This window comes from Centropristis striata, chromosome 11, assembly GCF_030273125.1.
Source record: "Centropristis striata isolate RG_2023a ecotype Rhode Island chromosome 11, C.striata_1.0, whole genome shotgun sequence".
NCBI classification, from domain to species: Eukaryota; Metazoa; Chordata; class Actinopteri; order Perciformes; family Serranidae; genus Centropristis; species Centropristis striata.
Genome location: NC_081527.1, coordinates 32,590,701 through 32,617,040, shown reverse-complemented (window position 1 = coordinate 32,617,040; position 26,340 = coordinate 32,590,701). Strand labels below are relative to the sequence as shown.

General features: G+C 37.4%; 1 protein-coding gene across 1 annotated transcript; it reads right to left on the bottom strand.

The window, feature by feature from the left end:
- Positions 1-878: 878 nt before the first annotated feature.
- Positions 879-26,340, bottom strand: twsg1a (twisted gastrulation BMP signaling modulator 1a). Its single transcript, XM_059344938.1, has 5 exons — positions 25,755-26,340; positions 23,332-23,499; positions 9,123-9,222; positions 2,883-3,143; positions 879-1,347 (listed from the first exon to the last, which is right to left on the bottom strand). Exons 2-5 carry the CDS (start codon positions 23,464-23,466, stop codon positions 1,166-1,168), a joined length of 678 nt encoding a protein of 225 aa, XP_059200921.1. The 5' UTR covers positions 23,467-23,499; positions 25,755-26,340; the 3' UTR covers positions 879-1,165.

Below are 26,340 nucleotides of genomic sequence, written 5' to 3'. Positions count from 1 at the left end.
TAATGCAACATTGTTGGATGCCAACCACCATTTAAAACCACTAAAGCAGAATACATGGATTGTTAAAATTGCTTGGACCCCTTGCCACAAATGTATAGTCTATGTAGGTTTCTTGGCCCAGAATGATCTGGAATTAATGAACAATGTTTAGGCTGTGGTCTTGATTTGATCTTAACCACACGTTGGCTGTTATACAAGCCTGTGTACAAGAGAAACTGTCAAACAATATTTTGAAAAGCAGCTATCATCTAAATTTGGTGAAACCACTTGCTATTCTGAATCGGGTGTACTTTCCCAAACGCTGTGGTTGCACTCAGAAGACTGGTGGTCATCCTGACATATGAAACACATTAGTCCTCTGATCTTTGTTGGCACCATCTGCTCCGAATCCACAGCTGCAATGGCGAAATGAGGTCATGATTCAATATCATAAAAAAAAGAAAGAAAGACAAACAAGGTCTCATTGTGCGTGGGGTACATTAGTTTGTGCAAACTGCTGTTGCATGCCAATTGGGAACAGAATCAATGATAGGGCACCCTGCTGCCTTTTGAAAAAGCACGGGCATTACAAAGAGCATTTGTGTGTGGCGGCGAGAGATTGGCATCGGTAAACGTTCCCTTTCCCCTCCACTTGCATGAGACGGTCAGTGAGCACTGGAACACCTGTGGACCAGAATGGCATAATAACAACTTTGTTTCCCCAGGAAATGATGCGTTTCCTGACTCGGGCAACACTAGGCTAAGATTAGAGCAGGAGACAGGCAACTAGGAGGACAAACATTTACTATTCCACTCATGCTATGCACTTTTTCTTACACATCTTTTTTTAAGAAAATATAGAAGTTTAGACACTTCTCTGTGAGACAAAACAGTCCATGTCACCAAACTTTTCTTTATTTGGCATGAGACTGGGATTTAGCAGACCATAATTGTAAAAATACATTATTCATATACACCTCTAGTAAAAAACACTATTGAAAACATATCTAAAAATATACAGTGAAACATAACAGCAGAATAAAAACAATTTGCAGGAGTAGGAGGAGGGTTGTAGGGGGTATTTTACAAGGTAACTGAGGAATGCTAACACATAACAGTCATAGTTTCCTCTGCCCTCAGTCCTCTGGTATGGCCCAGACATTTGGTACCAATATGTGCCCGCACTTCAGAAGAGACAGTTCATGCACTTCACAGCCTTGCTGCCGTAGTCCACGCACTCCGGTCCGATGCACTGGCAGCAAGCGTTGTGAAACCAGCGGTACTTGGATCCTCCCATTGACTCACAGTATAGTTTACACTGTCGGATAGACACGCAGTCGTCAAAGTAGACCACTGTGCACATGTTTTCTGAAATAAAATTAAAAAAAGGGAAAGAAAAAAGTGTGAGTCACAAATCCAGTAAAACTTAGTTTAAAAACAACAAGCAGCATTTTAAAGTAATTACCTTTAACCCTCAATGTTCCTTCTTTTTCTTCAGGGTGGAAATTAATTTGCTGAACTAAGTATGACCAGATGTGTTGGTGAGCTTAATGAGTTAACTGCTCGGCTCTGTGGGAACGCTCCTATTATGAGTGTGTCTTTATAGAAAATAGAACTGGCTGAGAGGTAGACGGCCAAAACACCCGCAAATGAAAATAAAAAAATGGCAGCGGAACAACACTTTCAAAACACTTACAATTCCCTAAACTGGAGGTCTTTTGGCAGTCATGTCTCCCTGAAATGATGAAAATGTGACCCAGCCCGAGCTGGTCACAGTTCAAGACTTTGTAGTCTGTTTCAGCTTTGGGCCGGGCCTGCTTTTATTACCACGGGTCTGAGTGAGAGTACATTAATGCAAATGAAAAATTTGACTGGACCTGACAGGACCAGAAAGCTATGTAATCACAAAGCATTTGAGCAAACTTTTTTCTCATGGTTTATTGAGAAACAGTGTGAGTAATGTTGACATGATGCAAGCTCTCTCTACAGGAGATCTCTTTAGCCTACGTGAGGTTGCACATTATCATACTGCATGTGACTAACCACTGTTATTTTATTCAGGTCCGTCATAAGCGCTGGATGGCTTCTCTCCAGCAGGGCTTCAACTGGCAATTATTGTCAATCAGTTGTTTTATTGTTAACCCTCTGAACTGTGAGTAGTTTCAGGGCGTTTTTCATGCTCCTCACACATTTTCCTCACTGTGTTTTCACTGTTTTCACTCTATAAAAACAGTGCAATCATGGCTTGTAGGGAGAACTCAACCATGTCAATGCTTCATATTTTCTCATCATATGTCTTTTATTTAAAATCATGATCACTTTAGCTGTCAAATTAAAACAGTAAATAGTATATATAATAATGTAATGTATATATATATATAACAAATATTTTCCTTCTTGAAATGTAGTGAAGTAGAGCTTTAAAGTAGCACAAAATGGAAATACTATAGGAAATAATAAATAATAATAATAAATAATACATTTTATTTGTAATGCACTTTACATTACAGGAAATCTCAAAGTGCTACAGGTTAAAAGCATAACATTCTAATTATAAAAAGGATAAAAAAGGAAAAAAAAACAGCTAAAAACAGAAAACATACATACATAATCTAAAAACCATCTAGATGGGAGGAGCCAAAGGTTTTGCTAAAAAGGAATGTTTTTAGTCCTTTTTTAAAAGTCTCTATGGACTGTGGTGCCCTCAGGGTGTCAGGAAGTCAAAGTACCTTAAAAATATATTTAAGTAATTCACGATTCTGTTTTGTTGACACAACTTTCTGAGATTATTCTACACTGAAAAGCAGAATCTCTTACTCCCTTTGAGAAGGGACTTTTCAATATATGGATTAATATGGAAAGGATATGGGTTTATGTGTGCTAAAATAAAGCTCAATCATTACCTTGAGTGTCATAGCTGGCGTGGATGCTGTTTCCAGGCACGGAGACGTTCTGTTGCTGCGTGTCAAGCGACTCCAGGAAGGACACCAGGTTCTCGTGATGCGAGAGCTCCTCTGCGACGGGGAAGGAAACCACCATCATGTTGATCGGCGCGTCACCTTCTGTGAGGGCGCGGAAGAGCGAGGGGATCGGGCGGTGCAGCTCCTCCACGGTGCTCTTCGACGTGGCCGGAGTGTCGCTGTAGTTCTTGGGGTTACACATCCCTGAAATGAGAAAGATGGAGGACATTAAAGGGTCAGTTTATGAAAATGACTATCACTTCTGTCTTTAGCCATGCAGACAGTTGTAGTTTTATTTGCATGTTTTTTAAGATTGCATTACTAGAGATAATGACCCTGATACTGTGGATAATCCAGACTTCACTGTCAATAATTCCAATCAGTTTTTCAACAAAGAAATAGTCCTTATAAAAACTCAGCATGCTTAAGTGGACAGTAAGACGTTTTCAAATGCAGCGAGTACAAAACACCAAAGTCCATTCATTTCAGTTTTAAGTGTTTGCTATATTTAGAATATTTTTACTGGTTTACCCTGCCATCAGACAGCCTTGTTAAAGCCTCAATCTCTTAGTTTGTCAGTGTTATTGTGTGACTTTTGTCCCTTATAAACACGTAAGTCTCAAAATGACACAAACAAACTAACCGATCAAGGCAGCCGGAGACCAGAAGCCCCCGTGCTCTGCAATGTAAAATTACTGTTTTTGTCAGTGGAGTCTGGTGACTTTGACAAGAGCGTAGATAACGTCAGTTTCCCCCATGTACACTTAAACAGGGCCGTCTGATGGCAAGGTAAATGGGTTTAAATATTCTTTTTTTTTTTTTTTTTTTGATGTTTATATCTTAGCACTTTATTTGTGATTTTTCAATTATCATACAGAACAATCATATTCTCTGTTTTACAAATAATCACCAAAAAAACTATCCTGAAAACAAACAGAGACAGATCAAGCTCAAAATCAGCGTGACAAACTCGTAATAGACAACAGACAGGAAAAGACAAGAGGAGAAAAACAAAAACAAACAAAAACAAACAAAAACAAAACGAAACAACAAGTGCACCTAATACTTCATGTTACAGGATTGTTCAAGGGCAGGTGTAATCATTCAGAATTCCAGTTCCAGGCCAGGTAAATTGTTCACATAAATTATTAGAGGGTCCCAGGTTTTGTGGAATCTGTTAGTGGAACCATTGAGGGTACATCTGATCTTTTCCATCTTAAGGTTCTGCATGGGTTTAAATATTCTAAGTAAAGTGTACACCTAAAACATATTTTTGACTCGTCACCAACCAAACGCTGTAGTATTTTCTGTTAATTTTTTACCTCTCTACATTATGTTCTAAAGTTGTATTAAAGCCATCTCTACACTGACAGGGACTTTTGTTTTTGTTTTTTAAAATTACAGTTAAAATTTAAAATATATTTAGACTGAGGAACATCTAAATCAGCCTATAAAAATCTGACAAGTGTATTATGTGTGCGTCATTATCGTATAATAACTCCTCTTTATGTAATTAAACAGGCATGACCTCAGAGTTATACAGCCAGACTGTGGTGAAGGCAGAAATCTCAGAGTAGATATCTAACAAACTATCTTCATGTGTCGATACAACTAAAGGTTATGTTTGTATTTTGTAATGTGCGTGACCCTTTAAGCACATTATCAAGGTTCAACAGTTAAAAGGTTTCACACATGATTTCAACTCACAGGGGCAGTTTTGTAAAAACCACACAGCTGTCAGGAGTATCTCCTCTCAATTAAGATCCTTTTAACACTTCATTTAATTTCCAAATACAGTAGCAATCACCCCACAAAAGCCCCACATCCTCAGATATGATCTTCCTAACCCTTCAAATGAGTCAAAGTGAATTACAGCTAATGGGTAAATCATTTAATGGGGAACGGAGTTTGACAGAGGAATAGGATTACAAACCCATTGCTAAAAGCAGAGCCAGAACAGCTGTTTTAGATAAAGCGTACACATGGGTCCTCCCTCCTTGTCCTCCCTCCTCCTCCTCCTCCTCCTCCCGTCCTCTAAAATACAAACTGTCCTCTCCCCACTGCTCCTCGTCTCACTGCTCTAACCACTCGCAGATACACACTTCAAAGTAGCCAGCGTTTGGCACAGATAACATGTTTAGAGTGGAAACTTACTTAAAGTGGTCATAAGGCTAGCGCTGCAAGAAATAAACAAGATTGCATAAACGAGAAATATATTCTAGCTTAAAGCTACAGGCTGTCCTCGTGTATTGTAAAAGGTTTGTTCAGAGGAAAAGCTCCACTGCTGGAACATCTGTGCAGCAGCAGCAACAGCAGCAGATTCATGTACTTGTGTTCCACATGAAAGAGTTTTAATAAAGCCTCCTTGTCAGCACGTTCAGTAATATCTGTCCGTCAAAGCTGATCTGAGAGCCTGCTGCTTTACGGGGGCGGGCCCAGAGGGGTAGCCAAGGGTGGTTCAGGCCCCTCCTGGTGCAGAGTCAGAGGGTGACAGTGTCATGGATGATTACTGAACAGGCCAGACAGGTACAGGGGGCATGACATAAGACATAGAATGTCCAAAAAGAGAAGCAAAGATCAAAAACAGCTCGAGGAAAGCCTAAAAGTACCAGAAAGACACGCAAGATGACTAAAAAGAGATGCAAAATGATTAGGGAGACAATTAAATAATGACAGAGGGATGACCACAGAGCAACGCACAAAACAAAACACAAAATTGGACATTACATATCTAAAAAATATGTAAAATAAGCAGAAAGAGATGCAAAATTTACCACAAAGAGATGCAAAAACAACTACAAAGACATGCAACAACCATAAAGAGATGCAAAACAACCTCAAAAAGACAAAGACAGAAACTCACAGAACCATAAACAAAATGACTAAAACAAGATGCAAAGCAACACACAAAAAGCTGTAGAATGAACACAAAGACACACAAATCATGCAAAATTGAATGTATAATGACTAAAACAAATTAAGCAATGGGATGACTAGAAAGAGACACAAAAACAACCAGGGAAATGCAAAACATAGGAAAGGAAAACATGTAAAATAAGACATAAATGGCCAAAGAGAGACACAAATCAACCACAAAGAGACATGCAAAATGACTATGAAAAAAGCACAGCCACTAAAGAGAGATGTGACAACCAGAGATATGTAAAATGACCATTGAGACATAAATAAACATGCGAATCAAAACACGTGCAAAAAGTTGAAGAATGACCACAAAGACACACATAAACTGCAAAATGACACACAAAATGAGACATATAACAACTAAAAAGTGCACAAAAAGACTCAAAAAAGACAGAAAATACCCAAAACAAGCCAGTCAAGTGTCCTGTTCAAAAAAGCAGTGATGGGGGCCTTTTTCATGTATTAACACAATTCTTTAGTCATTTCACAAATGGATCCCCAGTCAGAAGTCTGTGACTACATCCTGCAGGATTTAAGCGGGTTACTAATGAAGAGAAAGTTAACAAGCTGAAAGTTTTCTTGTTTCACAAATCCGGTTGTTTTGGATCTGGCTGTGATTCACACGCCCACCGCGCCTCGCCGGGAGGCTGAAAGTCAAAGTTCATTTGTGCGGGTCGACCTCTTCGTCCTCTCGCTCTTCCGGCTTCTCCGTCCTTTGATCTCCTGCAGACTTCCTGTCCACATGTGTAGGTGCTGCTCAGCAGTGAGTGACACCGCTCCTTTAATATCCTCCGCTCTGGTAAACAGCAGGTCCTTCTCGGCTCTGCTTTGCATTAACCTTCATGCCGTCACTTCTCAGAGGCACCTTCCATATCTCTGCCTCCACTCGCCTCACACTCATCCTGTATCAGAGCAGCAACGCTCTGAACAAACTTGGTCCTTTTCAGCATGCTTCCCAACTGTCAAGTTCATTACAGCCACAGTCTCATCTGAGTGAGAGAAAGTGCTCTGCGGCGAGGCGATGGAGAGATTAACAAGGCTGAAGTGTCACATGTATGCAAAGAGATTAGTGCCAGAATCATTCAAAATATGTTGCAATCACAGTATGATCTGTTACTGGGCTCATTGCCTCATATACAATGACTTCCTGTTATCTTTATTCATCTTTAGTCAACTGTGCAGCATTTCTTCTTTTTCATGGTTCATACTGCACATTTGCTTGTTGTTTATACTGTAATCAGACTCATTTTACTGTTTATAGTGGATCTGCCCATACTCTGTATTAGATAAGATAAGGTAAGATAAGACATACTTTATCCATCCAAGCAGAGAAATGTAGGTGTTCCAGCAGCCAACATACACACAACACAACACAACACAACACATACATATTCCACCATACAAAACATGAGCCCACAATACAAAGCCTAGGGTAGAAAAAGTGAAATGGATGGTCCATGTGCATTAGTAGCCGTTACTCATAGATCAACAGTTACAGCAAGTGTGCAAATATACAGGTGTGTAAATAAACAGGTGTGCAATATACATGTGCAAAAATACAGTTTGATGTATACATACAGTATAAGCAGCTTAAACTAAAGTTTAGAGCCCGACGGATTGATCAGCTGACAGATATTATCGGCCTATCAAAGACATATCGTTATTGGTGTAGATTCTGCCCAATATATGTTGTTTTTTACACAATATATAATGAAGAAAATGTTGCTTGGCCTGATTTATTAATTTAATTTCTTTCCTTTAAATAGTGAGCAATTGACTGAAACAGAACAGTAATGATGTTTTATTTTATAATTTATTTTATTCCCATTTATTCCTTATTTTCTCAGTTATCATTTATGGAATTGGCTGACAATTCCATATGTTGCTTGTATAATGTATAATAATGTATAATAATGTTATTAAATTAATTTTTATGTTTGAAAAAACATACTGCGTATCTTTGAGTGGTGAAAAATTATCACAGATAAGCTAAATAAAAAAAAGAACAACCACAAAGAAAGACCAAGATACATAAAAAAAGATGCAGAATAACCACAAAGACACAAAACATGCTAAATGCAATGTAGAATTATTTTAAAAAATAAGGGACTACTAAGAGGGAAAATAACTACAAAGAAACGAAATACAAAAAAAAAAAGGAAAATGTATAAAATAACCACAAAGGAATGCAAAAACATGCAAAATGAAACGTAAAACAACTAAAAAGAGACATAATACACGCAAAACAACTAAAAATAAATGCAAAATGCAGAAAATGTTGCTTGGTGTGATTTTTTAAAATTAAAAATAGTGAGCAACTGACTGAATCTGAACTGTATTCCTATTTATTCTATATTTTCTCAGGGATCATTTATAGAATTGGCAGACAATGTAATACATTCTTTGTATAATGTATGTTGAATACAATGTTGAATACGATTTAATAAAGTTTTATGTTTGAGAAAGTAGCCCTGATTTGGGGGTGGTGAAAAATTGGTGCACAATCCACATAAATAGGTCGATTTTCATTCCAGCTCAAAATATTACTATACAGGCCACCATATCAGTTATCAATGAATTTTCCCCTCTAAAATCAGTATCGGCCTCAAAAATCCCATATCAGTCAGGCTCGACTCTACATATAATAAACTGTACTAATAAACTATACTGATGTATAAAAGCTGCAGAATTTTATGTTGCAAATGGGCTACAAATATAACATTTAAGAGGTAAAATGAGGATAACATTTAGTTCTTTATTGTTTACTAAATATATTTGACCTTATCACTGGTTTTACTCAGCTTATCATCATCAAACAAAAACTGGTTTCAACTCATTGCTTTAAAAGGGAAACTGGCGGAAGTTGAGGGTTTTAATAAGAGAACACCTCATTTGTATCTTTAAACATGACATTTTAAAAGAAATGTAATAAAAAAATAACCATCTTAATGTCAGTAAACAACCGTGGAAGTTTCATGGTGATATCAGTGTAAACGTCTTAATCTTTTCACCTGCAGTGTCTCTCAGGTTTAACTTTAAATTGTGCTTCATTTTTAAACAACAGCCCAAAACAAACCAAACCACAAACTCACCTTCACGCAGCTCGCCTGCAGTCTTCTGCTGGCACTGTAATCTCTTTTACAGACCTTCAGCTCCACAGTCATCACAGAGCGTGGGCTTTAACGGTAAAGTCCTAAATGATATGCTGACTGAACTTTGCTGTCAGCTTTAAAATATGTTGCTAATAAATGCTGCACTCACCCACACAGTCGCAGCACTCTTCCCAAAGGTTCCCCAGACACAGCATGCACTCTTTACAGCACGAACAGTTCCCGTCAGATGGACGACACTGGCACAGCTCCTGCACAAAACACACGCATCAGAAACATGCATCAGCAAAACAGGAACACAAAAAACAGAACCAACACTTCTGCTAACAAAATATCATGAATAATACTGCACAGTGGCCTCATACTCAGACTGAAATGTCATTTTGTTTCACTTTTTTACTACTTTTAATTGCTGCTAGAACAGATTTGGGCACAAAAGCAGACTTCTGAAAGGAGGCCGATAATTTTTTGGTACATTGTAGCCTATCTAGGTTCCTAATTAGGGTTATGCTTTGAGTTTTGTTGACATTGGCTGCTGACAGATGCCACTGCTGTTCTGCATTTGCAAAAAGCATCATAATAAGCCAAAATCAACCATGTTTCTTTTATTAAAATGTTTTTGAGACCCCAAACAGAATGAATACACAATTATTTTGGAGCTGACTTGAACATCATCAGTTAAAAATCATTTTTAAAATAAAATTAGGGAAAGTCGTGATGTGTTGAGGTGATAAAACAATGTTAAGTGCTGTTAAACAAGATACATATGAACAAGTAAACTCTGCAGAGAGTGCCTTAAATAAACAGCAACAATATAAATCATCCACGATTTGTTAAAATAAAAAACACTGCTGTAGTATTTATGAATTTCCTAATTCTTAGATTATGACCATTATTGACCCTGGTCCAATTGATATCGTCTTCTGCGTCATCCTGTGTTTTAAAATGCTTAATCAATCCAACTTTGGTCAAAATGGGAGTAAAAAAAAGACCCCACTGAGTTAAACCATGTAATTTTAAGAAAAGTATAAAAATAATCCATTCATCAGACATTTATGTTATTTAAAGTCATTTTCAGTATAAAGGATGCAGGTCTGTCAGACATTCAAATAAACAGAACCAAAATATCATGGATAAGTAGCCTGACACTTTGACAGAAATGTCATTTTGTTTCACTTTTTCTAATTGCTGATAAAACAGATTTTAGACACATTATCCTTTGAGTTTAGTTGACATGACTGCTGAACACTGCTGTTCTGCATGTGGAAAAATCATCATAATAATCCCAAAATCAACCATTTCTCTTCTATTAAAATGTTTTTGAGACCCCAAACTGAAGTAATGTACCATTTTCTTTGTAGCTGACTTAAACATAATCAGTATAAAATCATTTTTTTAAAATCCCCAAATTTGTGAAATTCCTGATATATTAAGGTGATAAAATAATGTTTGAGCTGTTAAATACTGGAGTCAAATAAAAATCTGAACAAAAACAGCAACAACTTGCATTATTCACAATTTGGAGTATTTATGATTTTTCTATTTCTGTTTTTTTAAAACATTTATTATTATTATTATTATTATTATTATTATTATGATTATTATTGTAATTATCATTTTCCATAATTGTGTGTTTCATCGATCCAACTTTGGTTCCCACTGAGCTAAACCATGTCATTTTAAGAAAACTATAAAAATAAACCATTCATCACACATTAAAGCTAATTGAAGAGTCATTTTCAGTACAAAGGATGCAGGTCTGACAGGTTCAGCAGCAGCAGCTCCAGCAGACAGAAGCCAACATGTAGACACGCTGAACAAACAGCAGACGTGCCATTAAAACAGCAGCTCAGAGAGAACAGCAGGTTTGCTTCATGTACAGTAACTATTACTGCACGTGGCATCTGTGGTATCTATCGAAGTATGTAACAGCGTGATACCGCTGAGGAGAAAAACCTCAGTCTGCTGTATTTCCATTCATGAACGGAGCAGGTTCTGACACGCCAAAGTTCACAGTATTCAAATCTTTTTCTTGAATGGTTTGTACACTGAAGCTCTGACAAGTACTGTAAAGGTGCTTATGCTACTTTTACTCCATAGTACTGACAGGTATTTATCTTTCAAATCAACATTTTCATCTGTAAATCTGTAACTTTATAAAATGTTATGAATGAAACCACATTAAAGTCTACAATTCTTAAATGAGCTCTATGTTGAACCATTCAGATGCTAATTAGAGGGTCAGAAATTCATTTTAATGAACATATAATCAATGAAAAGGTGGAATGTAACTAAGTATATTTATTCATATTATCTCCATTTTATGTAACTTTATACTTCCACTCCACTACATTTAGCTGACAGCTTTAGTCACTTTTCAGGTCAAGATTTGACATAAAAAATATGGTCAATTTAAAGTGAATAGACATTTTCTTTTATTAAACCTAATAACCAGCATCTTAAGTAGTTCAAATGAGCCCTACATGTACTAAATTAAAACACTACTTGCATAAATGCATCAATAATAATAATAATAATCCTATAATGTATTTGGAACATATAAAACAATCTGCATAACAAGTACTTCTACTTTTAATACTTAAAGTACATTTTGATGCTGATACTTTTGTACTTTAACTTAAGCAAGTTTTTTAACTTTTACCTGTAGTGGAGTAATTTCTGTGCCGTATTATACTTTTACTTAAGGAAGGGATCTGAATACTTTTTCCACCACTGAATAAATGAACAGTTTGCTGCTTATTATAACCAAAGTTATTTTTTATTTTTTATTTCTCATGTAGATTACCCTCTAATTGGCGTGTGTATTTTTCTCACATAAATGTAAAGTGATAAAACAGATAGTTAACTGACTCACTGCTGATTCTTCTGTCACTTTCCTCAACAAAAGCTCTGTGTTGCTGCAGTGAGGCAGGAAATGCAGATTTCCTCTGTGCACATTTGATTTGAACTGTATCCATCACAAGCAGATGTTCCCCTTTTGTCATTACTTGAGTAGCCTGCACAGGTAGCCCGAGGAAACTAAAAAAAGTTTGGCTGCTGCAGCTTGTCGGCTCAGTTTTTGCAGTTTGAAGCTACGTTTTTCACAGAGAGAAAATATTTCCTGCAGCAGCAGCAGCCGGAAAGCAGCCGGGTCAACACGAGGCCAGTGAGTAATGTAAACAACAACAAAAAAATGTATTTCATTTTCTGTATGTTTTCATGTGTGAAAAGCCACAAAATTAACATTGTAAGCTGACTGCTTGATTAGTATACACTCACAGGCCCCTTTATAAGGTACGCCTGTTTAATTGCTCGTTAATATAGATATCTAATCAACCAATCACACGGCAGCAACTCAACAAATTTAGTACTGGAGACGTGGTGAAGCGAGCTGCTGAAGTTCAAAGTGAGCATCAGAATGAGAAAGAAAAGTGATTTAAGTGACTTTGAACGTGGCATGGTTGTTGGTCTGAGTATTTACCCAACTACTGATTTAAGAACCCTCTCTAGGATTTACAAAGAATGGTACAAAAAAGAGAAAATATCCAGTGAGCGACAGTTTATGATGCCAGAGGTCAGAGGAAAACGGCCGGACCAGTTCGAGATGATAGAAAGTCAACAGTAACTCAAATAACCGTTACAACCAAGGTCTGCAGAAGACCATCTCTGAACACACAACATGTCCAACCTTGAAGCAGATGAAGACCACACCGGCCACTTGATTAGGTACACCTTGTCAGCTAATGAAGTGGGGAGTGAGTGTAGGTGAATTTTTTATCTGTATTTGTCTCAGAATGATTCTGTCCCGCTGTCCTACTTTTTGAAATATACAGTGGTCAAAGCATATATTCATTATACTTAGATCACATGGATAACAAAAATAATACAACAACAATATTCATAATAAAATAAACAAAATAACCCCAGAAAAAGACTGAGCTGCAATTAAAAGCTAAAAAGTTGGGGTATCAGAAAGAAAAGGATGGATTAGTGTATCCAAAATGTAGTCTCAAACATACAGCCCGGACATATTTAATACATTAATATACAACTTGTCTATACAACTATCTCTAACTCTGTTTTTGGATTGAGTTTTTATTACTATTTTATTGTTTTACTGTTTTTACTGTTGTATGATTTGATTCTATTTTAATAACTGTACAGCACTTTGGTCAACTGAGGTTGTTTTTAAATGTGCTCTATAAATAAACTTTGACTTGACTTGACAGGTAAACAAACAGAACAAAATAAATAATAATAATAAGGATAAAAATTTGTAATTTCCTGCAGGTTTACAGTGTGCTTCGTTATGAAATCTACACGTGTATAAAATAATTCAAGCAGGTTTTAGTGATTTCGTGCAGCTTTTTAAAAATAAATCTGGTTCACTGGGTTCATTTTTGTAAATGTGCTTCATAATAACACAGGAGGGGAAAACCTCTTGCAGCAAACCTCTCGTGTTGCTTTTAATAGAAGGAAGGTAATATTATTACAAGAGCTTCTGCAAACATCCAGAAAACATGCTCCCTCTGCCCATGCCATAACTCTTCCACAAACTCTTAAATAGCTTCACTCCTTGACTCCGGCTCGTCTCTCGGGGGGACGCGGAGACAGTGAAGGAAACAAAACTCAAAAACGTGTAGGTGGGGTTGAGAAGTGGTTGCTCTTTCTCCCCCCTACGCTCTCTCCTGACACAGAACAGGGAGCACATTCCTCCAAGTCAAGGTCACCGCGATGAGGGAGGCGGCGGGGGAGAAACAGAGGGAGGGAGAAGAAAACACCTGGAGAACAGAACACGGCTGCTCCCCCCTAAACAACACTTTCTCCCTCTTTCCCCCGTGTTTTTTCTTCTCTCCCCGTCTCTCTCTTTCTTCCCCGTCCCATTTGCTTTCTATTTTTTCCCTCCTCCTCCTTTATATCTTCTCAGAAGCCATCTCCTACACAAAAACAGTCCCCGGCGATGATAAAAGACTCTCTAATGACTCACTGAGTGAGGGATTGCAAAACCACACACAGTTCACTTAATCACCAGCCTCTCAATCCCCAAACCTCTGATCAGGATCTGATCCCATGAGTAATTATGACTCTCCAAGGTGGAATTACAAAAAAAACTAAACAGCTGCCACGGAGGGAAAAACATGCAGCTCATATTTCACAAATAAAAAAAGTATTTCATGGAAATAAAAGAGGCTTTAAAGTCCCAGTGAAAAGAAAAGTATGTTTTTTTCAGGTTTAAACCTGTGTCCCTATCTAAATTGTTCATTTATGCCTTGATGTATTCATTTTTACATGAAACACTTTGTCTTTTCTCTTCCTGTGAAACAGAAGGTTTCAAATGTTAGATGACTCATCCTGCACTCAGCGGCATTTACAACAATGAATCCAATCGAATGAGACTTGCGAGCCACAGTGGTCGATTATAAAACCGCACTTCACTGCTTTTTTAGAAGCAATATGAAGAGAGAAAGAGAGATCGGGAGAAATGTGTGTTTGGGGCAGAAACTGTGTGGCTGGGGTCTATTTCAGGGAGTTTTTGCCACTTTCCAACCAGCTCTCCGCCAGATTTTTGCCGGCGGGTGAAGAGGAGCTCCAGGTTGCTGGCGGCTCGGAGGAGCACCATTCTTCTGCATGTGCTGCAGTGATATATTTGCATCATAATATATTTGGGATATATAAAACAATCCGAATTGTTCTTTTCTGCATAACAAGTACTTTTACTTTTGATACTTTAAGTACTTTTGATGCTGATACTAAGTTTTGAATGCAGGACTTTTACTCATAGTAGAGTATTTTCACAGTGTGGTATTAGTACTTAAGTAAAGGATCTGAATACTTCCTCTACCACTTCACTTGAGTTCAAATATTATTTTAAAACTACATATTTATTATTCTTGATGTGTACGGCCCTTAAGCCAGCAGTCCAAACAAAGCTGAAGGATTTGATTTCACTCCTTTTTGTAACTGTACACTGCTCAGATATTAAGTTTCACTGTAATGTACGTCACAGTACAGACACTAAAGGCTGTCTTACTTCTGTTTAACACAGACTTTAAGAGACATTTAGCTACAGCCAGGAGGATGTTAGCTTAGCTTAGCATAAAGACTGGAAGCAGATGGAAACAGTGTTGAAATATCTACATACAGAACCTTTATCCCTCTCAAACGTTCAACATTTTTGGAAACATACTTATTCAGCGTCTTACCAGGATTTACCTATAAATAAGAAGACTGAGATCTCATTCCAGCAAGTGGTGTCCATGTTCTCATCTAACTCTTGTCAAAAAAGTGAAATAGCACATTTTCCAAAATGGAAACTTATTTTGGAAAAAAATAAATTATGCAAGAAGTATATTTGGCTACTTATCGGTGTTTACTGTGGCTTTTTGTTCCTGGATGGTAGCAGTTTAAAGATGGTTTTACATGATGATTATAGTTTTGCTTAATCGGTTTAAAAGTAGTAAAAGTTTGATTTTTTTTCTCTTGAGATTTATAACGACTGAAATAAAAGCAAGAAAACAAGCCCAAACTCTCTGAGTCATAACACTTTCATCCAAAGACTTTAAGTGCTGGTGACTTGTTCCAATAAAGAGGAAATGCCAAAAAAACCCAACTTTTATGATGAATTCATTATATTGTAAATCATTCAATGTTCTTTGATTCAGCTTTTCAAGTGTGAGAATTTGCTGCTTTTCTTCTTATGATAGTGAACTGAAACTCTGAGTTTGACACATTTTTTTAATCAAATAAATTAAATATTAAACAATAAGAAGATGTCATCTGTGTTGAATTACTCGAATTACTCCACTACAAGTAAAAGTCCTGCATTCAAAACTTACTTAAGCTAAAGTACTCATTATGCAGAATGGACCCACTCAGATTGTTTTATATATTCTAAATATATTATCAGATTATTTATATTGATGCTTTTGTATAGGTAGTGTTTTTTTCTTTTCTTTTTTTGAATGTAGGTCTCATTTTACTTAATATACTGCTATAAATGTATCATGTTTTTCATGTTAAATCTGGACTTGAAAAGTAACTAAAGCTGGCAATTGGACGTAGTAAAAAGTAAAACATTTGCCTCTTAATGTAGTGGAGTAGAAGTATAAGGTTACATAAAATTAAAATACTCAAGTAAAGAACAAGTAGCCCAAAATTGTACTTCAGTACAGTACTTGATTTCACTACTTTCTGTCATTCTACAGATTAAACATCATAAAACTAGCAGATTAATCATAGCTGCAGCCCTACAAACCAACAACTTCCTCCCTGGGCTGGACGAGGTTATCTCGACGGCTTTAAAGAGCTCCTAATAGTCTCCCCTCAAGCGGAAACGGCTGTAATCAGTGAAAACTCAGCTGCAGCGAGACAAAAGGACTGTGCAGAGAAAGTGAACATGTGCTGCCTCGTCCTGCCGAGCGGCCGCTGCTGTGCTTTGAAATCCGCTGCCCCACCCTGCTGCACAGAGTCGGCTCGTGAATCTCTGCACCCAAACTGTAGATTTCCCTCCGCTAAACCTCCCCCAACAGACACACACACCTCCTCCTGACCCCAGCCTCCCCCCCCTCCCTCTCATGTTCTCCCACCCTCAGGGGTTTTGGGGAATTCAGACAAATGACTTGAGATGGCAGCAGAGCGTAAAAGCGAGCGTCGGACAGCAGATCCCACTAATCACAAGCAACATGGAGCTTCTGCAGAGGAGCTGCAGGCAGGAAAAGTTTCTCCTTCACAGCACACGCACCATCGCTCTCGCCTCTGACAGCTAGCGAGTCGGTGTCGGCGGGGTCGCGGAAGCTGCAATGATTCATCAGGCGAAATAAGCCACCTGGAAGTAAAGAAGCAGCGGCCACAAATGTTCTGCTGATCACAGGGCGAACACAAGTTGGTGGTTTTTAGTAGCGAGAAGTTTGTGTCACAAAAATGCGGAAAACATTCTGATCTGAAAAGAAGAAAAAAGGGTCACAAGGGACATTATTTCCTGTGAAGACTGACATCTTTTTCTCCACTCTTTTAGTTTAAATGTGTAGAACAGGCAGGCAGTGGTGGAATGTAACCAAGTACATTTATTTACTTGTACTTGTACTTGAATGTTTCCAATTAATGTAACTTTATACTTCTACTCCACTACATTTTAAGGCAAGTAGTTTACTTTTTACTCCACTACATTTAGCTTTACTTATTTTTCAGGTTGAGATTTAACATTTTTAAAAAAAAATGATAAAATTGTGCATTTTTATAAATTAATCTTGAATAACAGTGCATTAAGCAGTTAAAATTAGTCCTACCTTGACAATGGTGCTTACAAAAATGCATCAATAATAATAATAATAATAATCCAATAATTCATATTGAATAGGCTTATATAAAACAATCTGAGTGGGTCCATTCTGCACAAGTACTTTTACTTTTGATACTTTAAGTACATTTTGATGCTGATACTTTTGTACTTTTACTTCAGTAACTTTTGAATGCAGGACTTTTACTTGTAGTGGAGTAATCTACAGTGTGGTATTAGTACTTTTACTTAAGTTAAGGATCTGAACACTTTTTCCATCACTGCAGGAAGGTTGTAGAATGTGAAACAGGCGACTAAAACAGTCTGCAAACAAATGCATTTATAGGTTATAGTTAAAAGTCATTTTTAAGAAGAAAAATCCAAATAATTTCTGTTTACAGCTTTTCAAATGTAAGAATTTGCAATTTGTTGACTCTTTGGGTTCTGGGGAGTTTCAACAAGCACTTATTACTAATTCATGACATTTTAGGGGACTTAATTACTAGAATAATTGAATTACAATGGACGGATTCATTGAAAATTAAAATAATAACTTACAGCCCTACTCTGGTGTCTGCATGTCACCATTTAGTAACAGGTGCTACAAAAAGCCAGGTGCATTATTTTATTTAAGCTTTTCACTTTGCAACAGAGACTGAAGTTGCCTAAAATAAAAAGCAAAAGAAACTATAATTCTTTTGTAACTTCATGGTTCCTACACCTTTTATAAAGCATATTAAAGATGCATTATCAAGCTTTTGCAGCACCTTACAGCTGTGGTAAGTTTAAAATGGATCTTTAAGTGCAGTCTGTGCATAATGAACAGCATATAGTTAATTGTTTTATATGATGCATGTGTTGTTTGTATTTTGTTTACCTGCCCGAGGGCTGGAGATTAAAATTAGCTGTTAGCTTTATCTCTGAATAATGCAACAGATTTAACATTTTTGAATGTACGCTTCCCTGTCAAATAAACTTTATAAATACAAAAATACACACAGAAGACTGATTATTTCACTTCTTCATCACATAAATTACATGTTATTGTGCTGTAAACCACTCAAACTATGTTTCGTGACAATTACAAACGACAAAGTTTCATGTTTCAAAGTGTGTCACCTGTTTGTAGGTACACCTGGAATCTTAAACACACCAAGCAGTTTCAAGCAGTTTTAAGCACCTATTGGATTTCCAGCACACAGGGAACCCTGTAACTTCTGCTGTTGTGTTCTTATAGTTTCACTTAACGTATATCTAAGTGTCATTTTGTGTTAAAGGCTGCTGCAAAGAGAGTTTCCTTTAAAGCAATATAACATTTAGTGAAGGTTACTTTAGGTTTACTTTATCCAAACAGGACGGGAACAAGGCTCAGTTACCAGCCAGGCAAAGTGGGCCTCAGACCCCTGAGGACAGATTCAAGGTGATTTAATTATTTGCACATTTGTTGAGGAATCTGAACCACTAAACTAAGGCAGGCCGCCCAAGATAATTTTGTGGTTGTGTCTTGAATAGCGCCAACATGGTACAAATTCCTACATAAATAGATGTTCAACAGAAAAAACACATCTAGGGCTCAACAGCAAATTATTGACCCCTCAACACCTTATCCAGGACTTTTACTTAGAGTGGAGTCATTCCCAGTGTGATATTAGTATTTTTACTAAAGTAAAGGATCTGAATACTTCTTCCATGTGAAAACAGACAACTAAAACAGTGAAAACAACATAAAATAGTTATCATGACAGACCGTGTTGCAACTAACATATCCTGCTCACTGTGCCTTTAAATATTGATTATGTTGGCATGTTTTGTCCGACCAACAGCCCAAAAGCCAATGAGAATCAGTTTACAAATGATTTATCAAAGAAAAAAAGCATCAAATCCTCACAGAAATGTTTGCCGTTTTGCTGCAGAATGGACTGAAGAAATAAATCAGAATTGCTGCAGATAATTTCCTGCTGATCGAGGTGTCCTGGTAAAAATACACAGGATTTAATCTCAGCGTCTCCACACTTCAACAAAAGCTAAAATGCCAGAAAAGTTTCAGCTCAAATTAAAACACGTGCCATCTTTTCCACATGTCATTTTTCAAGTTTTTCAAGTAAAAGCCTTTTTTTCCAGACAAAGCTCAGCTTCCTGAGCCAAAAGTCCGCTCTACCTCAACTACCTGCAAAATAACCAACAACCTGACTGACTGAGGGTCAAACAGGTGAAATGGCGGCAGAGGTTAAATACAGTTCTTTAAAGATGTTAATGGGAGAGGGCAGGGCCACAACACATACACAGGACGAGCTGCAGCTCAAATCTGACCTGACAGGTGGTGGAAACCGGATGGGCTGACACCTTTTTTTTCCTCAAAATAACAAGAACAAATGACAGAGTTTGTGTTAAGTCGGGGGACACCACCCCTCTGTCACACACACACACACACACACACACACACACACACACACACACACACACACACACACACACACACACACACACACACACACACACACACACACACACACACACACACAGCTTCAGACTTGAGGGAAAAAGTGACACTAAGGAAGTGATGCTGGAAAGTCAACAACATTCAGACAAGTTGAAAAGTCAAGTGTAAAAATAAAGAAAACCTCACATAAATCAAAGAACGACCAGGCAGGTTCCCCCATAATCCCCTGCTCTAAAACAGCATTATACACAGGTCACTTGCAGGATTCACACAGGACACAACATCCACTCAAATACTCCAGTATTCATTTTTATGCTAATTTATACTTCTATTACACTACATTGTGGAAACGAGAAATGTACTTCTTACCCCAACATTAGGCACTTTTTACTTTGCAGACTTTGGATTGATATGAATTATAATATCAACAAGTAATGTATGATTTATTATTACAGGGTAAGCGACTGTATAAGCAAGTGTATAAAGTTGTTTAAATGAGCTCAACTTTAACCAGCTGAAATGATAAAGTGATGTGAGCTGCAATTAATGATTATTTTCTTTCTCGATTTATCTGGCTGTTATTTTCTTTATTAATGGATAGTTTGATTTATCAGAAAATAGGGGAAAATGTCCATCTTCAATTCTCATAGTCAAAAGTTCTGTTCTTAAATGTCTGAGTTTACAAATATTTTCAATTTAATAGGATATAAAAACAGACAAAAGAAGGAAATCTCCATATTTGAGAAGTGTTTTTTGCCATGTTTGCATGAAAAATTATGATTGATCAATTCAAAACTAAAAATAGTGGATTATTTTTCTGAATCAAAGTAGTTTCAATACGATAAAAACAAAGTTTTTACATTTTCATTAGTCTGTTGTATTGGTGCAGCAGCTGCCTTACATGTTTTTTCGGATGTGCACGATGACAATACATCGTTTCAGATGCACTGATACTCTAGACTACTTTAGATATCAAGTATGATTTCATATCAGGCAAAAGTCTGAAAGAATAAACCACAAATTAGAAAGCACAGCCAGAAAAAAATCACATGAAATGCATTATATTACCGCAAAAAAGACAGGAAAATCATAAAATAATAAGCTCATATTTATAAATCTGCAGACTTAACCTTCAAAAAATCGTATTTGTGTCTATCAACAATAAATCAATTGCATTTCTACATCAATAATTATAATATAAAAATATAACTTGTATTCTTCTATAATAAGCCATGCTGCATAATGAGTCCTTTTAAGAATATTTTGATGCTAAAACTTTTACTTATGCAAGATTTTGAACGCAGGACTTTTACTTTCTGCTGATACTTTGACTTTAGCAAAGTATCCGAGTATTTGTTCCTCCACAGGTAGTGAGCAGGTGTGCATGAAAGTGGACAGTGAGTTTGTGTCTCGCTGTGGGAAAGCCTAGCCTCTGGACGTCACTCGGCTTATCGAAGGAATGTATCTGCATTCTTCACAACAGATTCCATCTTTGTTCTCCGGTCCAGATCTCCATCTCGGACACGGACGGATTTTAACTTGACTCAGGCTGCAGCTTTGTTTTATTTGTTTTTATGTGAAGTATTTGCACCAGAGTTGCCTAAAACATCACAACATTAGAGGCGTATTTCCCTGTGTAGTTTTCAGTCTGTCCTGCCAGTTTAATGCTAATTTAAACAGAATTATAAAAAGGTTTTAACTGCTCTAAAACCTTGAACTCGACTCTGGCTGCAGGCGACTTTAATTTGTGCTCTCGTCAAAGAGAAACAACAATCTGTGTTTACACAAAAACAGCTGTAACACTGTCGGATGAAAAGCTTGAACTTGGCTGCACTCTCGTTGAAGTTTCCCACTTTAATCTACAGAAAAGATCATCACATTAAATTATCTGTCTGCAACCACGAAGCTGGTTTGTGAGCAGCAATGTAGAGAAGAAAAACCTCACAGTGAACGCAAGTCTTTCTACATGTTTAACACAAATAACACGGGGGGTTTAAAACCAGATTTTCATTAGTTTAATGGCTGTATGACACCAACAACAAGCAGAACGTCACTCATTATATTCCAAATTTAAGGTATGAATCATATCTGCTAGTCAAGTCATGTAAAGGTATACTATGCAGGATTTGTAGAGGAAAATAATCCCCCTTAAATCATTTATAACCCACTAGAAGTGTGTGCGGTATCTCGTTAACTGCATTTCCTTTTTTTTTCAGGACATTTCTGGGCGTCACTCTTTGGGGATAAAAACTACAAAAATAACAATCTGGGGCAGAAAAAAACTCAATATAGCGAAACAAAACTCCAACCATGCAAAGCTGCTGCAAAAAGAATCAATCTGAGGTTTGCATTCACTTTCTTTGAGCCGGGGAGGAGGAGATGAGTTTGAATGTTTTGTTAACAAACAGGTAAGCAACAATTCCTGCATAGTATGTCTTTAAAGTGGCTGCACATGCCTCTATGAAAAACTCTCTCTAAAGCTAATGGTGCTAACGGCACCGACAACTCTACTAAATCCAGCAACAGTGGGAACAGAGCTAACGGTGTAACCTGAGGGGGAACCAGCAGTATGGCTGTATGTCAGGAAGGCATTGTCAGCAATAACCCCCGTATGAGAACGATAGCAATATCTGTGTTTCCATCATCTAATTTCTCGGTGCATTTTGAGTTTGTATGAGAGAAGTTTGATGGAAACCCCAAAATTCAATATAACTTTCAAAAATGCACATAAAAGTTTAAAGGCTTGAGGTGTTTTTTTGTCTTTTTGGAAAAAAAAGTTAATACTCTGAATTGGAGATAGGAAATGCCATTGAAATTAAATAATAAGTTCTGACGTATCAAACATTTAGCTCACATGACTGATCAGCCTTTTCTGCTCTGCCAGAAAACCCAGAAGAAGAAGAAGAAGAAGAAGAAGAAGAAGAAGAAGAAGCAGCTGTTTCTGCTGTCTGTGTCTTCTCTCCATTTTCTCTTGTGGGTGACCAAAGTTTTCCGATTAGAAACCTCTTTTTTGTTGTTGTTTTTTCTCTTCTTCTTCTACTGTTTACTGAGGGATTAGTCTACAGCAATACATTATGATGCCATCTTCTGACCAAAGTACGTTTATGCAGCTTTGTTTATTTGCTCTAAACTAGTTGATGGAAACGTCTCAGATTTGCGGTTCCTTTAATGCGACATTTCGAAATTTTGCTTTGAAATTGGCTTCAACTTTAATGGAAACACAGCTTATTTGAACACACGTAGAAACGCACATGCATGTCAGAGCAGCAACCACAGCAATTTATTGTTGTTTGCTGTTAGCAAAGAACAGAGCGACTTCATTCTCTGGTCAGGACTCCATTATATCCCACTATATCTTTACATAGTAAGTAGATGTTTACAGCTATATTAATGTTCTAAATGCTGTGTACAGCCCCTTTAAGTCTGGCTGGATTTTGCTTTTAGATTTTAAACTAAAAAGGTGTATTGGTGTGTAGCCATGCTTCAGATATTGAATCAGAAGAGGATTTATTTAGGGAATAGAAGGAATGTGCTTTGGTATTTGGTGATAAACAGATATATCAGGAGGGGAGAGAGACAAAAGAAGGAGAGAGAGGAGTCATTTGGTTGTTTACATCCAACCTTCAGCATCCAGAGTGTGTTTACCTGGATGAGACACTTGCTGACGTCGCTGGCACAGAGGGCTTTGTTGCAGCCGGAGGTCAGAGACAGTCCTGACAGGAGGAAGAGGAGAGCTGCGGTGGCGGCGGCGGCGGGGAGGGTCAGCTGACCAGGCCTCATCCTGACGGCTCACCAGCACGGCACTGGAAACACCTACATCAACACGAGACATGGGACAGACAGGACCTCAGAGACCAGCACAAATAAACACAACTTCATCACTCACATTCCACAGGAGGAAAAACGTGAGGAGCTGCAGTTGGTGCCGAGATAACAAGACGTGAAAGGTGCATGATGGGAAAACACTTTGAGTTGGAGCAAATTCTTTAAACCCAATTCAATATGTTCCTAGTTGATTTGGCGACAGATCATTTAGCGGTCGTTCAAAAAGCAACTTAAAGCATCTTCCTCTATAAACCCATAGCAGGTGTTTAGGTGAAGCTCAGTGTTGGTTATTATATTGGAATTCTTTCGTTGTTGTTTTTTGCTTATTATATTTATTTGTGTTTATAATTCTTCTTCCATCTGTGTGAGTTTGTAGTACATGATATTAACTTTGTGTTTTATAATAAATTATCTCCATTAAAATTGTTGTTTATTATTTATTTCAACCAAAACTAGAGGAGACCTGTGAAAAGCATTCATACTTTGTTATTATTTATACTGTTGTTTTTTATATTTTTATGCACTATTAAACTAAAATTTAAATTGAGATTTTAAACTGAGCAACACTATTTTTGTTTTTTTCTTCATTTATACACCTCATATAAATATATTTAGATATAATGTATTTTATACCCTAAATGTGACTAAATTACCCAAAATCTAATTTTAGTGCCAAAAGTGCAACAAAACCTGAATGGATTTTTTTTGTAATAAATGATACGAACTTCACACCTTTATAATAATAATAATAATAATAATAATAATAATGTACACTTGTATAATGTTTTTTTTGTATTTATGGTGTATTCTAGTTTATTCTTTATATTATGAATTCAGTAGATATACATTTTATATTTGCAGTGCATGCTGATGTTTCTTCTTATGTTCTGCATTGAGATATTTTAGTCAAATTTATTTGTTGCATCTATTACAAGTGATATCTACATTTCCATACTCTTGTAGTGTTGATAGTGTTGGTTGGCACACTGTGATTTTCTGCTCCTTTGAAGGTCACAGAAACAGAAACGAAACATCAAAATGTTTCCTTTCTGGACCTGCACTCATCTACAATGTTACAACTTCAGAGGGCCAATAACTTTTTGGGCAATATTTCATTATTATACTATTGAAATCAGAAGCTGCTTTCTGTGGACTAAACACATTATAAAACTGTGTTAAAGGGAGACACTGGAAATGTGTTACTTCTTGTTAAGTCTGATAAATTATGGTAGCTGTCTGACATCATTTTACAAAGTTGTCAGTGTGTCAGAGGTCAAATGTGAGCAGGGCTGCTTGGCACGTGCTGTGAATATAACTGTTCATGTATATTTTGTGGGTATTTTGACACATTAAAACTTTTTTGAAACAAGAAAAACAATCATTATAATGTTAGACAATTATTTTTGAATGGTCCATGGCAAAAGTTATTAGACATTCGTGCTGAGGAAATGCTTTAAAATGTTGTTTGGTTTTAAAATAGGCAGATATTCTATTAAATATTAATTTATTCTAGTTTGTGTGATTCAAATTCTAAGATTTTTTCTATTGGTTGCATCATTTCTTGTAATTAAATAATTTTAACAGCTTGCCAATGCTGTGATGTAGCTAGTTGGCACAAATGCACAACATGAGTTTAATCGCAACCTAATTTTAATAAAACATTTGTGCACTTTTAAATATCTATATACATATACCTATATAAACTAAAACTTTAACCTTCCATTTGCTGCTGGCTATGATATTCTAACTAAATAAATTGGAGATATACAGCAGAGTGAAAAGTGTTCCAGTCGTCCCTGGTCTCCCCTATTTTCCTGTGCAGTGCTTTGACAACCTGCTGCTGTAATATAAAAATCCCCCCAGTTCTGGATCCATACAGTTCATGTCTCAGTTTCTAAAAGTCCTGCGTCACATTTCATTCAAAGCCAGAACTCCCTCACGGGATAACAACACACACATCTGGCAACATCAGCCTCCTTTCACCTATTTTTCCAAGTGATCACGCTGTCTAAACATTTCTGCTTTTTACACTTCAGCACTTTGTTCCACTTCATATAACGGAGAGAGAGAAAACATGTGAGGAACATTAGCTCCCTCATGAACGCGTTTCTTCACCTCTCTTTTTTTCTTTTTTTGGCTTTCATCGCTAAACACAAAAACTTTGTTTCACTCGCTTGCAGCCAGGAGAGAATCGAGTGCAGAAAACAGCGAAATAACAAAGACAGACGGAGGTTAAAACTCACCACAGCGCTGTTAACAACTCCAAAACGTTTCTTTTTAAGGGGGAGAGAGGCTGTTTTCTCTTTGAACTTCTCCAGGATGGTGTTCTGCCGCCGCTCAAGTGTCCACTGTGTCCAGAGGGCGTCAGTCTCTCCGCAGCAGAAAGCGACAGGCAGTCGGGCGCCTTAAAGGCACACACTCCATTTTCTATCCACGTCTGTGGAGGAAAGCACCGGGCCTCAGGTCACACACACATACACACACACACACCGGAGAGTCTTCACGGTGACGGGAATGAGCACTCACTGGACACGCAAAGAGACATTTACATGCGCGTAAAAGTTGTGTGCGTAAAAGTCTTGCGCGTAAAATCTTCCTGTAGTCCAAACTCTGCTCGCCCGCCCAGGTGTTTTAACTTCAAATCCTTTCTCTCCCCAAGCCACCCCCACTCCATTACACAGCCTCTTTGTCTGCAGGCTTATCAGCGGCCTTCATTAGGTGAGAAAGGGGCAATTCGGAAGCTGTGAAGCGGTGCAGACTTCCCGCTGAGAGGAGAAGCGTCCACTACTCTCTCTCCCCCCCTCCCTGAGCTCATTTGTAACCGTCTCT

Coding starts and splice junctions, on each gene's coding strand:
- twsg1a (XM_059344938.1), bottom strand. CDS start 23,466: ATGAGGCCTGGTCAGCTGACCCTCCCCGCCGCCGCCGCCACCGCAGCT. Junction 3,144..9,122: donor AGAGTGCTGCGACTGTGTGG/GTGAGTGCAGCA, acceptor TTCTCATTTCAG/GGATGTGTAACCCCAAGAAC. Junction 1,348..2,882: donor CGCCAGCTATGACACTCAAG/GTAATGATTGAG, acceptor ATTTTATTTCAG/AAAACATGTGCACAGTGGTC.